Here is a 15,832-nt window from a genome sequence, read left to right as displayed (position 1 = left end):
TATTCGACTGTATGGCTAGATCACGGTTTATCTATTTACTAGCGGACGGACTGCTTAGTACATCCTTGTGCCTGTCTCAGAGCAGCTCTGAGGACACTCTCCTTCCGTGAAGAGCAGACAATGTCCTCAAGGTGGCTCTCAGAGCAGAGGGCGTCAGCTGCCCCTGCTCCTCCTCCCCGCCGAGGAAGGCAAGACCCACAGCGGCCATATAGCTTCCCCGGGGCTCCCAAACCAAAGTGATGTCGGCCTGGTAATGACAGGCTCAGTACTGACCCAGGAGGAATGAGACACACAACCACAAGAGACAGGTACAGGGGTGGAAGGCTGCCTACCTCTCAACCAGCAGAACCAAGATTTGAATCCGGATCCCTCTGAGGCCAAAGGCTCTCACCGTTCACTACCCTGCTCCTAGGTGTTGGAAGGTGGCTCAGAAAACTCCAGATTTTCATTATACCCTTTGTCAACATATCCAGGCCTGCTGACTAATCCCCTGAGCTGACATTCCCTAACGATCACGGCCACGAAATGGTTGGTCCCCAGATCACTTTCCCTCTGCTCTTACCGTCTCCCTGTTCCTTTGGAATTTACATTTGTCTTACAAGGTCTAGACACTTTCTGGTGTGCGTATACAACTTAAAACCACATGAAAACAGCAGAGAGAGGCGGGGGGGGGGGGGAGAGATGTCATGTGTATCTCTGTTTGGCCTTACTAACCCGCAGTGCTGATAATTTAGTCCATCTGTGCCTGTCGTGTTCCCGGGGTATCTGCCCCACACGTTTACCGTGCTTCCGCTAAGACATGTACATTCTAATCTACAAGGATTAGAAAAAAGTCTCCTGCTTTTCTGTGTCCTGACACCTGGCACAGTGCCCACAACAAAATAGATGCTCAGTAAGTGATGTCAAGTGAAAAGCTGCCAGGGCTGGTGCTGTGGGAAACAGCGGCCATTCCACCTGGGAGTCCCATGAACGTCGGTGAGTTATCACTTAAGCGAACCTTAGTTTCTTTGTCTTTAAAATGGGGTTAATAATAATGCTGGCGCTGTGTCCCATTAGTGTTAATAAGGATCAAACGAGGCAGTGAACATGAATGTTTCTGTGCATTCCAAAGTGCTACAATCTACAATCTATTATTATGATTACAAACCGGCATTGATTTAATTTGTTGTCTTCAAGCCAAGAAAACATTTTCTTTGGGACACTCCTTACAAGTGCTGCAGCTGTGCAAAACTCATTGCAATACTATTCCGTTGTTGCCATTCCCACTCTATCAATGCTTCGAGTGGCACGCATAGACTGGAAATAGATAGCCACATCAGATGATGGGGAAGGAAGCTGAAATGGCCACAAGACACTCAGGAAGAAGGATAAAAGTTTTACAAGTCGATCAAGAAAGAATAGGAAAGAACAATGATTAGGACAGAGTAGAATATAAACAAACAAGCAAACAAGCCTTGGGCCAGGAAGGGGTGTGGTAGAGACCCTGAACATAACATAAGCCAGATAATACAGCAACTCCCGAAACCGGAAACATAAGCCAAGGCCATTTTCTGAATAGGAAGGTTACAGGAATGTTTCTTAGGCATCACCCAGACATTCAATTCTTCAGGAGAGAACCCGCTAGAAACAGCAAACCACTGCCTCAGGAATTCATAATAGGTCACGAAATCCATTGGGGCCAAAATATTTGGCTTTGCTTTTCTCATTTTCCACCATTAAATAGGACAGGATTTATCTCTCTGCCATTTTTCCTATTTCATGCTCTTCTTTTGGGTGAGTAAGGGGAGGGGTGTTATTCTTGACCTTACTTTATCTTTTTCTCTTTGCCTTTATGAAGCCTAGTTAAGTTTATTTTGCTTTCTAAAAAATACAGGCCTGGCGGGTGGGAGGGGAGAGAGTTCACTTTGTCGCCATTCGGGCAGAACTTCTGCACGCTGAGCACAATTCTGTCCGTTCTTTAAGTCTGCATCGCAGAGTGATTTCTATCCTGAGGGGAAAGTGGACTTTTAAAAATTATTTGCTGTATATCAGTAACTCCTGAAAATTTCAAAATCCTTACAATTGAATAATTTATTACAAAAGCCACAAATGACTGTTAAGGGTCTACTAGGAGGTTAAAGAGCAGGGGACACAGGAATATGAAGTGAAGTAACACAACGAAGAAACTTCAATTATGTAGTAATAGAGACTTCACGTTGTTATAGGTGGCCTAAACAAGAAAGCAAACCAAAAAAAATTTAATTTCCTTGGGTGCCTTTCTCTGGTTTAATACTTTCATTTTTTTCCCCAGAGTCAGCCAAAATCTATACACAAATATTTTCCAGGAGAGACTGTGAAATGCTATTATACCCAGAAACCCAGCCAGCGCTCCCCACGGCTCCTCCATTAAGACAGCAGCGAGCATCTGTTCAGTCGCCTCGGACTCAGTTCCGCGTCCAAGCCAGTGGGCACAGTAGCCTTCCTCCAGGCGGGGTGGAAATATGCTACCCCAAGCAAGAGAACACACAGCTATGACAACAAGGTGGGACACGTTTTAAAGAGGTGGTTTCCAAACTCTGGTTGTAGGTGAGACTAGCCCAAGAGAAGTTTTAAAAACTTCCAATGCCCAAATCTCACCCACCAAGAGCCGCAGGGGTGGAGCCCAGGCAAAAGGTTTAAACATTTCTCTGGATGATTCCCATCTTTAGCCTGATTGCGAGACACTCTTTTAAGAGATTCAGTGGGCAAATACAGGGAGTGGAAGAAATTGCTGTCTTAACTAAGCTATAGGCACTAATAACTAAAACGAGCTGCTGGTGAAAGGCCTTTCCTATAGGATGACCTCACCCACCCCCCCCAATGTCAGTGAAATTAATCGGAAAGAAATTGATTAAAGCCTCCTCTTCTTTGGGGGTGGAGGGCTCAGAGTCACTCTGTATCTTCCAGTTGGTTATATGCACGGCACAGGTATTTCAGTTACAAAAGCAATACAAGCCCATTCTAGAAAATGGGATGAAAGAAAAGACTACCCCTCCTCTACCACGTGAAGGTAACCACGGCTGACCTTTCCGGAGTGGAAGAAGTAGAACTGCAGTCATACAGCAGGTATAGTTTTATGACCTGATAACGTGAACACCTTCCCGTGTCATTACGGAGCGACCTAGAACTTCACTCTGAATGGCTGCTGAGCAACTGTCATCTGAAATGGCCTTTATTTCTTTCCTGGTGAGTGATCCTTGCTTTAGGCTTATTCACAGACACAGAACCCTGGCCCCTGATGGACTACCACCTGAGATTAAGCTGATAAAAAGTAAATGGAAGGATAAGAGAGTGGTAGACGGGAAGACGGGGGCGGGGGAAGCCCTGAGAGGCAGCATTTGCTAATTCACTGGTGGGAATACTCTCCCAAAGGCCAGTTTCAAGATAATCCTTAAACCTTGTTGCAAGCCTGAATATTAAACAACTGCCTCTCCGGAGTCCGCAACAACCCTAAATTCTCCGGCTCTGGGGTGCTGTGTGTCAGAGCGGGTCTGGGAGCTGCAGCACCCTAACTTATTGCTGTATCTAGGGTTTGTAGCTGTCAAGCTGGTCACTGGGGAAGCTAGACGACTGAAGGCCCAATGGTTTCATAAGGGTATTGATGAGGAGAGAAGGTGTGAGCACACTGGAAAGACCACCTTTGTGGAACGGGTAGACATACGGCTTGGTGCAAGTGAACCATACGAAGCCTCTATTTCTTTAATCTCTCTCTGGGAATAATACTGCTGTCTCGGTGGACTGATGTCAGGGTTAAGAACCTCATACATAAAGTACACAATAAGCACAGACAGCAGACACTCTACCCATGTGAGCTGCCTCTCCTTGGTCATCATGCTCTAGATATTACTGCTCGTAAAGGAGACAGGCATGAATGGTTTTAACAATTTTCAGAGACTTCAATTACGTTTATCTTTGAATTCTGTATCTTTATTATTCTAATCCAGGGTTGGCAAACCCATGATCTGTGGGCCCAATCTGGCCTGTTTTTCTGTAAACGAAGTTTCACAAAAACGTTTCGTTTTAGTGGAACACACCATGCCGGTTTGTGCCTGTCATTCCACAGCCGGACGCAGAGGCCCCGTGTCGCGGCCTGCAAAGTGTGAAGTCTTCACTGCCTGGGCCTTACAGAAACCCTGCTGACCCACGATGTTAGCCTTTCTAACCTTCGTTGAAGTGAATAATTCTTTCTCTCTCTCTCTCACACACACACACACACACACATATATATAGCACAAGAAAACCAGACAAATGGGGAGAGGAAATGAAAAAGATGAGATGAGAACATTCTCCTGGGACGTAAACATTCTACGATACTCTCGGTTCCAAGAATCCCTACGAGACCCTGGAACTCTAGGACGAACTGGGCGCTAGTTCAGCCTCCTCAGGACTCAACTGTACAGAACATTTGGCAAATGAAATTTTCTACGAGACGACTTCCTGTGGACCAGGCACGCACCTTGAATACAGAATGAACTTGGCAGAGTTCATTTAGAAGGTAGGAACGTGGAATATTATTTACAGCCTGGCAGGGAAAGTGACGGAAACCACATGAGTCAGGCAAAATAAGCTGATCTCTCTACCTCCAGGTAAAATAACATTTCAAACATTGAAAAATGTACACAATCAAAATTGTCCAGGGTTGGGGTTTAAGCAACCATTTCCCCTGCTAATTTTTGATGTTTACATGGAACATTCTTCAAGCAGCAAATAACTTACCAATGATCTTGACAGATTGAAAATGATACATCTTTCCCACAACATAAATTAATTCTCTTGGTGGGAAATTGCTAAAATAGGCAAGGTGTCAGAAAGAGTTCTTTATGTCTGAGAAGGAAAGGAAATGATTCCATTTCTTCCAAACATTCTTACATGAAAAATAATAAACTCTCACTTCTTACCTGTCTTGATTTCCACGGGGCTCTCAGGCTGCCCGACTACCCGAGGGCGCCACGGCTATCTGGTGCTGGCCGTGACTCAGTCTAACATTAAGTCGTGTGTAACACACACCCGGGCACAGAACTGCCCCCATAATTCATGTTCTGTGTGAGTAAACACTCACAGAGAGTCTCCGAGAAGAGGGCTGCAGAATTGCATTCCCGCAGCATTCCTCTGATCACACAGTCGATGGTACACGAACACGCGGGGAAGCAGATCCTCGCAGAGGGAAACACGAGGGGACAGGGAAGCCTCCAAGGAAACATGCCCCACACAAACTCACCCTCTGGCGCAGACCGGCCCGACCTGCTCCTGGAGCAACGGGCGAGAACTCCAGCCGGGAGGCGGAGGGGGACGTTTGCCGAACGTGGTGCACGCGTAGTGAGCTGACATTCAACTCCTGCCCAGAACCGTGCAGCAGCGCCACCGGCACTTTGCAGAGGGAAAGTTCAGGTAGGAAGTCCAGTCCGCCTGGCTCCTGCATCTGTCCTGTTTTCAGAATGCCCGGCCCTGGCAGAACCCAGAACGCCTGCCAACCGGGGGACTCACGGTTGAGTCCCCCGAGACGCCGTGAGGAGAGGTCCCATGATCAGGGTCGACTCGGTCTGGGGAATTGACTAAGGTCTCTCGGTGAAGAACAGAGATGTCTACTAAGGCCCTGCGTTAAGGAAACCTCTTTACCTTTGTTGGACGCACCATGTCCCCAGACTTGTAGGGGCATCTTGCCTTTCCCCAGCTGCCCCTCCTCCCCGACTGGACCGGGTTCTTCCAGCAGGGGAGCCTTTCCCGCCCGGTCGGACTGGGGGGGCTCTCGGGGCACCGGGTTCTTCTACAGAGTGCAGGGGTCACGGTTACAACGTTGCATTCACTGGTGTATCTATGTGGTTAACGTTTGTCTGTACTCCTGCTGTGGGGCAGGAAAAAACACTGCCCGCTTCTCAGATGGGAAAAAGAGGAGGAGGGAGTCGGGCAGCTCCTTTCTGCTGTCTTCACTCACGCCTGCGCCCCGAGGAGCAGCGGCCTGCCAGCCGGCTCTCTATACTAGGAAACCCCGGTGCGCTCTGGGCTGTGTGTGTTCTGGGGTGAGCTGGGAAGGGTGATGGGGAAGGAGCTAAACCCAGGGAAGACATGCTAAGAGGCCCAATGGCTACGAATCTAAACTCGGTTCTGTAGTTCAGCTTTCTGCATTAATAAGGTTGATTTTGACCTCCCCCTCTGACTGCTGTTTTATTTTCCAAGTCACTTGCACTTTTGGGAGGGGAAGACAAGAGTGTGCTTGGGGTGTCCCCTGAAATGCCATCTTCCCTGATGTCTTCAGAACAGGGACGGGGTCTCCTCTGGCTCGCCACTGGAGCTCAGGGCCTGGCACATAGGAGGCACTTTAAATGTTTAATTAAGTAATCATTTTAGTATGGAAAATATTTTAAAGAAGTAAAAATCGGGAAACTGGTACAATGAACCCCTGTGTACTCATCACCCAGCTTCAACAATTATCAACACACAGCCGTCTTTCTCCTCCACTCCCCCCCCCAGACGGAAGCAAATCCAAGGCATCACCTCACTTCACACGTCACAAACAGTAAGGGCTTGCAAAGTATAAAGCCATCATCCCATACAGATCATGAACAGCAATTCATAAATAGTTCTTCAAGAATGAGCAGATGAATGAATGGATCAGCAAACTACAGGGCCTAGTAAAGGGTCACGCAGGCGGGTCTGAATCGTCGTGGGTCCCTGGGCCCCAGCCCCCAGCACACACACACACACACTCTCTCTCCCTCTTCCCCAGCCCCCACTCTCCAGGGGGCGGGGCCAGGCCACTCACCTGTGGGCGTGCTGCTGCGAAATGAAGAGGAGGGGGTGATGGGCGGGGTCACGGGGGGAGTAAGGCTTCCACTGCTGTGGCGCGGCGGCGTGGACACGTTCCCTCGAGACACGGAGCTGGACAAGGTCAGCGAGAGCTTGGGCTGGATCTTCTTCTTCAGGGACTCCTGCTCTCGGCGGGCAGCATCTGTCATGAATCTGAAGGGACAAGGGCAGGTGAGTCACCAGGGCCGTTTACAGAGCTGAGGACGGATGACCTGTTCCCCGAGTCTGACAGATGCTCCCTCCTGGGGAAGGGCCTTGTTCACGGCTCTGTCCCAGCCTCAAAACTCACAACAGAATCACCCTGACTGGGGTGGTCCTGCAGAGTGAAAGGTCGCTGGTTCGATTCCTGGTCAGGGAACTCGCCTGGGTTGTGGGCTCGGGCCCTGGCTGTTCCTCTCTCACATGGATGTTTCTCTCCCTCCCCTCCCTTCTCACTAAAAAGAAATAAAGTCTTCCAAAAAAATAATAACTCAACAAAATCCCCTTTCCTACATGATGAAATCCTCTTCAAGCTGGTTGTTTTAAGGTTCCCCAGAGTCAGGCCCACTTCTTCCCCGGGCAGACCCCCCTTGCGGGAAACACACACACAGGTCCCATCGGTGCCCGGCGCAGGCTGTCAATCACAAGACCGCCCCCTCTCGGAAGATCCTCTCTTTCTTTCGACCCCTGGAAAGCCCACCCATCCTCAAAGTTCCCCCACACTCCCAGGCCGAGAGGGCTTCCTTTGTGGGTGGGTTAACATCATGACCTCGTTGAAAACTCTGATTCTGTTTTGTACTAACTACTCTGGATTCTCATGTTGTTACTTGGGTTGTTCATTGTTTTCTCAGTGGACTGAAAGTCTTGTCTCCCTGGCCATTAGCCGACAGGAAAGGATTCGAGTCCCTGCAGTTGTTGCCAGCACAGTGCCGAGCCCAGTTCAGCACACACGTACAGAATGACCGACTCAGTCGGCCCAAGCAGGTTCGAGGGGGAGAGCAGCTCAACGAGGAGGGTCGCCACCCAAGGACCTATCTGTGTTGTGATTTTATTACTTTTTAAAAACAGATTTTATTTATTTTTAGAGAGGGAAGGGAGGGAGACAGAGAGAGAGAGAAACATCAATATGTGGTTGCTGGGGGCCGTGGCCTGCAACCCAGGCATGTGCCCTGACTGGGAATTGAATGTGTGACGCTTTGGTTCACAGCCCGAGCTCAATCCACCAAGCTACACCAGCCAGGGTTGATTTTATTACTTTTAAGGGCAAGAGTAACTTTTCCTGATAGTTTCAACTTGGACACTGCAAAGTTATTCTTTCAACGCTTCTTTTAGGTTAGTAATATTCAAACTTTCTTCTTTCCTCACTGTGTAATCTAACATTTCATAATTTCATAAGATTCAAAACAATCTATGAAATATCTCTTACTAAACAACAAATATCTTTTTTTGTATTATTGGCAACTTGAAGAACTTCGTCAGCTGTGTTTTTGGAAATCGTAGTGGAAAGCCCAGCGAATGGAATGCATGAAGCACCCACGGCCTAGGCTGAAAACAGAGCACAACCACCCCCCTCAGGCCCTCTCTAAACCCTGCCCCGCCATCCACTGTGTTTTGACTCTTTTAATACAGTCTTCATCACGACAAATTCCAGTGCACTTCAACACACCGCTTTACTCGACCCATTTCACATTCTGCCTACGAAAGTCCTGATTCTTCACTCTGGGCTTTGGGAACCTGGCCAGCAGATCGCTCCAGTGCCTGGTGGAAGATGAGAGCAATCAAACACCCGGTGAAACAATGTTACGATGTAGCCAAAGTGTTTTAAAATGCCTGCTTTTACACTTGGAACATGAATGGCACACTTCTTGAATGGCTTCTGCACTACCGTCTAGATATATAAACTGGATTTTATATGTGGCACTGAACTGCAGTAAAAGCTATGTGCTTGGCCTTGAGCGCTCAGGGTTGGTGCTGCTGCAAGATGGTGATGTTTTAAAAAGAAAGGAATGATGCAAAACAGAACTGCTTGCACCGGTAGCCAGGTACTCGTTTCTTTTCCGATGCAAAGCGGGCTCTACTGCTCTTAAAACCCCTTTCCCTTTCCCTCTTCATAAACCTCTCCCCAAAGATGGGCTCTCAGAGAAAAGCAAGGAACCAGGGCTTTCTTTGATTATTCTACTAACTGGCTGGTGCTGAGCTTCTCAAGTGGGGGGTAGCAGCGTGGGCAAAGCCGCAGACTGAGTGGATGCTTCGCCCAGCAAGACCAATTGTTCTCAGCGTAGGCAGTTCATGTTAGTGCTTCAAACAGCCAAATACAGACAGGCTATGGGATGGAATGAAAAATCTGCAGCTTGCATTTGGGTTAAGGTCATGGGACTTAGCAAAGATGTCTTGTCAAAGATGAAGGGTGGGTTTCTCCATGCCTTCCCTCACTCCGGTTAAAAAGTATCAATAGCTCATGTATTTTTATTGTAAAACAAATATTCTCCTAGAGTACAGATACAAAACAACAACTATAAACAACGACTACTCTAACACTCACAAGCACCACCCACCTTCCCCTCCACATGCATTTGGTCGGCTATGGACGGCAACCTGTTTTTGCCCTGTATCTGTTAAGTGCTTTCTAGACGTGAGAATGAGGCACCATGTTAAAAGCAGCAAACGTGGGACTCAAGGCAATCTGCCAGCCTTTCTTCTCCCTCGGATGGGTGGTTATGACCTTGCAGCTACAGCCATGAGTCAGAGCAGCCCTGCCCTGCTGAGACCCCCGGCTGCACGATTCACTGTCGGTGCCCACACTCACAGCACGGGAAAGCGAAGGGAGCGCTGGTGGTAACTCACCAGCTTCGCTCTGGCGTGCGGCACCGCTCCCGCCCTCTTGCACTTATTAACCAGGACTCTGCCTACATTCGGACACACTCAACCCTAAAGTTTCAGAGCAATGCTCCATCAATAGAGGTTGCTGTCAAAAGATGGGCAGATTCCCAAAGGCAAGGAATCACTTGGGGAGACAGAGTCAGGACCGACTGCAACCCAGCCAAGAACTGAAGGCTCGAGTAACGTGCTGCGACCAGAAACCCGACAAAACCACTGCCGACTTCAAAGGCAGCTGCACTTGGACACATCCTCCAAAGGCCACAGCCCAGGCCTCTCCCTGGTCAGGGTGGGAAACGCTCCCCTGTGTTCCAGGCCAGAGAGGGAGCCCCGGCTTGGGAAGCCACGTCGCTATGCGGTCTCCTGTGGTTTTCTCGATGGACTGATAGGACTGGTCATCTTTTCTGAAGCCTTCAGTAAGCACAGCCAACGAGGGGTTTTAGAGCGGAAGGAAACCTGGATGAACACAGATCACTTGGTCCAACCGTCCCCTTTTCCACTGGGATCCAGGTGGGAGTGAGCTGTTCAAGGTGCTTCGGTGGCTAGTGGCCGAGCTGGCATCACAGAAGTCCAGCCTCGGGATGGACTCGAGCGCTCCTGCTCCGCCATGCTGCCCCGGCTCCAAGGACCCTGAGCTTTCTGGTGTTTGCTTCCCAGTCATGGTTCTCAGCGCTGAAAGGGCTTGAGGACTCCGAGCTGAGGGCCTGGGGAAATGCAGAGGGCATCTGCCTGAGGGTGTACGAGCTGAGACAGTGGGAGAGGGGCCTCGCCCTCCCCATGTCTGCCAGGTTCTGCTGTGGGGGGCTGCTTGGGCTCTGGGCGTGGGAAGGTTGGCGGTGCCTGCCCCCCCGAGTTCCTGCTTTGCCCTGGGAACTGTTCTGACCTTGCAGTGGTGCCCGGAAGGGGGCTCGAGCTGCCTTGTGAAGGCTGAACCTTACGTTTTCAGAAATGCCATGAGCCCCCGTCATTAATCATTAAATCATGTGCATTAAACATATCCTTTATTAAAAATTAAAATATGTGCACTTGTAATTAAAATAAGTATTTTAAAGACAAAGGTGCCTTGGCTGGTGTGGCTCAGGATATTGACTGCTGGCCTGCAAACCAAGAGGCCGCCGGTTCGATTCCCACTCTAGGGCACATGGCTGGGTTGTGGGCCGGGTCCCCAGTGGGGGGGCGCGTGAGAGGCAACCAATCACAATGATGTTTCTCTCCCTCTCTTCCCTTCTCTAAAAATACATAAATAAAATAAAAAAAAGAAAATGAAGAAATAGACAAAGGCAATAATACTAAAAACTTATTGGTTCTTAATTATTTTACTCCATTTTACTATTATCTATGCTACTGAGGTTATTTCCACTAATATCGTCTCTGTTTGGTGGAATTACCATATAATCGTGTGCTACTCTCTCCCTTTTCTGCTCCATGCGTGACATTGCGTTGGTACCTTGAAGATGGCTGTGGGGGAAGCGTTATACCATGAAAATGGGCAAATATTACAAATCAGGGCTTTTCATCTCTCCAAGTCAGTTATAGAACATTTACCAGTATTTTAACTTCGTAGTTTTTTTTTTTAAATGAAGGGAAAAAGTATTTAAGCCAGTCTCGCTAAAGGAGCTAATCAGAGAAGGAATAAAAAAAATGGATAAAGATGTCTTCTCTTCTCTTTAAAAAATACAAAATACACCTCATACTCACCACTCCATTTACAGGAAAAAAAACATTGCTAGAAATTTCGAAGTGTCTTGGTTTCCAGGTAACAACTAGGATTGATTTTTTAGGGTGTCTTCCTTCTAGTACTGCTTTGCCACAAACAGAGAAAACTAACTATTTCTTAAGAGGAAAAAAAAAACCCAACCCCATCACCTGAGGGTTCATTCACTGTTGACTAACAGCCGGGAAATCTGTGGTCAGGCAAAACCACGTCTTCGTTTTGAAACTGAGGCTGCCGGAAGATTAACTTGACCTTTCCTACAAATCACAAGTGCCCAAGCTACTTTAATTTAATATGGTCATTTGCAGTAATATTTGTTATTGCTTGGGGAAGTACATATTCCTTAAGTAGATTTTCAAGACGCCGTCATAAATCTTTGAAATCCTCAGACCGCAATGTTCATTCAGCCCGACACGTCACCCGTGGAAACCCGAACATAACACTGTGGGGGGAAATGTCAGACTGCCGGTCCGGGGAGGCCAGTTCCAACCACAAGCTCGGGAAATTTATAGAAGTCGTTGAAACCCGGGCAGGGACCCGCGGCCACCTCACTCCACCGCCAAATACCTGGGCCTAAGTGTCCTGCTGGGGAAAAGCCACTTGGCTCTCCCTGGCTCTGGAGAACTCACTCAGTGATGGAAGTGGCCACTTGGAACTCGAATCTCTCTCTCTCTCTCTCACAAAAACACGGCAAGAATCCAAACGCTGCCATGTGGGGCGCGGTTTGGTTGTCATTGTCAGACCCTGGAGAGGGCGTGTGACCCAGGGGCCTGTGTGGTGTGTCGGGGGTCCTGCTCCGAGAGGAAGAAGCAGCCGGCCCCCGGAGGTCCCAGCACTCTCCATTCCAGCCCCGGGTTTCTACTTATTAAAATTGAGGAGTTTTGGGTTTATGGATACATGGAATGTATCACCCTAGGTTCCTTCCCACCTCCAACTGTCAATGAGTCCAGCAACAGTATCATGCAATGTTTTCCAGACTCCCTCACCCCCCCACCCCAATCCATTATACGAAACATCTCTCTACTGGGAGCCGGCGCACACATGAGCCATCATCAGGTCTGCAATCTGCAAGTCTGACATCTCCAAAGTTCTAAAAGCAAAGCATTTTTAAATAAGCTTGGCAGTAAAACTCATTGGGAGACAAACCCTGATGTGACTGAACTACTCAAAAACTACTTTCAGCTTTATTTATTTAGTGTGAAAATACATATGCATTGCGGCTCAAATATTAACGTGTTTGGTACTGAGGACGACCCCAGACCCCGCAGGGAGCGCTGTGTGATATGAACTAATTGTGCCATATGACCGTTTCTGAAATAAGAAAAATTATGAACTATGAAAACCTATCTAGACATGAAGATAAATCTTTAGTAAACGTCGGAAGCAAAAATTTCATGAAGCAATCCTTCCTATATGTGATATATACACTGATATTTTTCTCTTCTCTTTCATTTTAACAAAACTGCCTGGTCACGACTGCCACACTGATTTCTTGACCTGCTAACGAGGGGCATGGCCTACAGATCGGAAAATACCGGAGTAGCAATTAAGACGCGGGCTTTAGAGGTCTACTCTTGAAATTCTAACCTCTGCTCTATGCTCTCCAGCAGCGTGACCCTGGTTCCTTCAGCTTTCTGTGTCCCTGCTTTCTCGCTTGTGATTGGCGACAATAACAGGGCCTGTCTTAAGCGCTGCAGTGGAGGCTGGGCTGATGCATAAACAGGGCCTGGCACTCTGTGCTTGACAAACAACTGCCAGGCTCCCGGGACATAAAGGATAAGAACGACCCTCGTTCCGGAAATCCTAACTCACCAACATTTCATCCCTGACACAGAACTGCATCTCACGTCAGCAGTGTGGTTACACCTGAGCTGAATCACGGAGTATTGGGGTAGATGCTGCCATCGTGAGCTAGGCTGATTCCGAAAGCAGAGACCCCCCCTTTCCGGGTTCTGCATGCATCTGTCAACTCCCACTGTAATCGTGGGTGAATTCAAGAAGGAAGCTTTTGTAGCTAGAATACAAACAGAAGGGTCCTCTCCTAAGGGCCAACGTGCCGGGGGCCGTCTATAAACCCACACACCTCCTCCTCTTTCCTTCTCCACCTTGGTTCTTGAGAAGAACCGAATTGTAGAAGGCCCTTCCGGCAGGACGGGTGACCGGACATGGTCCATGCAGGTTAGGCCTGCCCCCTGCTTGAGAGATTCATGGGCTGCACACGGCGCTGATGGGTCCACAACCAGACCTTCTGTACAAAGCTTCACATCCGACGGCTCCATTTCCCGTTCAAAAGCTTTGTTCTGCTTTTTCAATGGCCCTTTGGGCATTGCCATTTTCCAGTGAGAACAAGTTTGCAAAGCCCAGAACGCCTTTGAAGGAAGCTGCCGGGAGCTGGCAGGTAGGCCGGGAGTGTCCACACGCTCCCAGGTCTGGGAACGTGCCGCTCCAGAAATGACACTGCTGACCTGACGAGGACCCAGTCAACCCTGCCAGGGGCCAGTCCGTGATGCAGTCCCTCCTGTACCTGATGATGGCTTCTCCTCTCCTCCGACTACCACCGAGTGCGATGCAGGACGAGGGTGAACAGAAAGCCAGTGAGGAGGTGAGACCATCCCCAGGGCGTTCGAACACTGGCCGTGGGAATGACGGGCACGCTCCAGCAGGCAGGCCTGTGCGGCCCACATGTCAGAGATCGGGCTGCTCTGGGTCTCCCCGTAATGATGGCTTTTGGAGCGCACATCTGCTAATAAACCCGCGGGGCGGGGCTGCTCGTTTTAGCAGCAACTTAAATCGAAGTGCAGTTGAAGGGGTACTTGGTTCAAACAGCCGGCAGGTGAAACACGAGCTGCAGACAACGAGAGTGGGCTGCCTCTTGCCTCTTGTTCACAGCCTTTTCCAGTGATCTGGGAACTTAATAAATATTCTCCTTCTCAGTAGACAAAGGACCATTTGGACTCCCGATAACACTGACTTCAGGGTCAAGTCTCTGGCAATGTTTCGAACAATGGGTGTTTCGCTCCTCATCCCCGAGCTATTTCTGACTTCATGGTCTGAGGCTGACGGGGTGGATGTTGAAGCCCCATAAAAATTTCTGCAGTGTCACCAAAAACGCTGAGCCTCTTTTAACATGTTGCTATTAAAATTTTAATGCTGAATAATAAAACTAAAAGCAGCACCGGGGAAAAAACCCACGCCATCTGATCAGATCGGTATGGCCCTTAGCTGGGGAGGGTCCTTTCTGTGTGTGTGACTTTCATCTGAAATTCCCAGGGGTTGTGCATATAACTTGTGAAGTACCCAGCCAACAAATCAAATGCTGTGCTTGAATACCAAACCAAAACTGACAGACTTCTTGCATTAACTGAGATTGTTATTTCTTTTATCTTTTTCTTACTAAGTTTATATCTGCCACACACAGAAGGCCAGAGCTCCTGGACTTTGAGGAGTTCTGGTCTAATTCACACAAAATAAACTAACATGAGGGCAAGCCAATTTCATATCAAATGTTGTAGCTTCTGTTGCCTATAAATGTTCACTTTATTTTGGGGGACAGGGAAGAGAAGAGAGGGGGGTAAGGAAAAATAAGACAAGGGGATCTACTCTTTTAACAATCATTTAATTTCTTTTTCTTTTGTTTTTAGGGTAACTACAGTTAATGTATATTATTTTTTTAAAATCCTCACTCTGAGGACATGCTTATTAATTTTAGAGAGAAGGTAAGGGAGGGAGAGAAAGAGAGAGGGAGAGAAACACTGATTGGTTGCTTCTTGTACTTGCCCTAACCGGGGACCAAACCTGCAACCTTTGCAACCATGTACCCTGACTGGGGATCAAACCTGCAACCTTTTGGTGCACGAGGTGACACTCCAACCAACTGAGCCACATTGGCCACAGCTGAATTTACGTTATCTATGGTATACTACAGCTTAGATATTCTAAAGCTCTTAAAAATACTTATTTAATAACTGACACTGGATTGCCAATTTTTATTGCCAAGTGGTATACCTTATCTAACTTCTATCTTCTATTACTAGCCTCTCGTTCCAAAGAAAATCATTGTAACATAAGATATAGTAAATACATAGTCTTGGAATAAAAGAATCCTTTCTTGACAAAGGCTGTTCTTAATCCAACAACACAGAAAACACTTAAATTATTTTTGAGACGCAGAGTAGCTACAGTATAGAGCTTTATCATTATTTTGTAATCACACCTGTACACTGTAAAATACTGTTTATAACAATATATTATTTATAATTATTCTCTAGATGCAAATTATTAAAAATATCCAACTTTATTTTCTATCATTGCCATAGCTAAAAATTAAGTTTCAAGGAATGTTGGTCTAAATGGAACTGTTAAATTCAGGAGGAATCATCTGTAATATTCCGGGCAAACTGCAAGATGTCCCAAGAGCTGGGAGCGTGAGAGGAGCCGGCT

General features: G+C 47.8%; 1 protein-coding gene across 1 annotated transcript in view; it reads right to left on the bottom strand.

Moving 5' to 3' along the window:
- Positions 1-15,832, bottom strand: part of JAZF1 (JAZF zinc finger 1) — a 297,359-nt gene that overhangs the window by 29,804 nt on the left and 251,723 nt on the right. The window contains exon 3 of the mRNA XM_028526093.2: positions 6,779-6,975. Coding sequence (XP_028381894.1) covers positions 6,779-6,975 — 197 coding nt within the window. The remainder of the gene's footprint in view (positions 1-6,778; positions 6,976-15,832) is intronic.

The sequence above is a fragment of the Phyllostomus discolor genome, chromosome 10, assembly GCF_004126475.2.
Source record: "Phyllostomus discolor isolate MPI-MPIP mPhyDis1 chromosome 10, mPhyDis1.pri.v3, whole genome shotgun sequence".
NCBI lineage: Eukaryota > Metazoa > Chordata > Mammalia > Chiroptera > Phyllostomidae > Phyllostomus > Phyllostomus discolor.
Note: the sequence above shows the minus strand (reverse complement) of the source record. Positions and strands in the feature narration are given on the sequence as shown.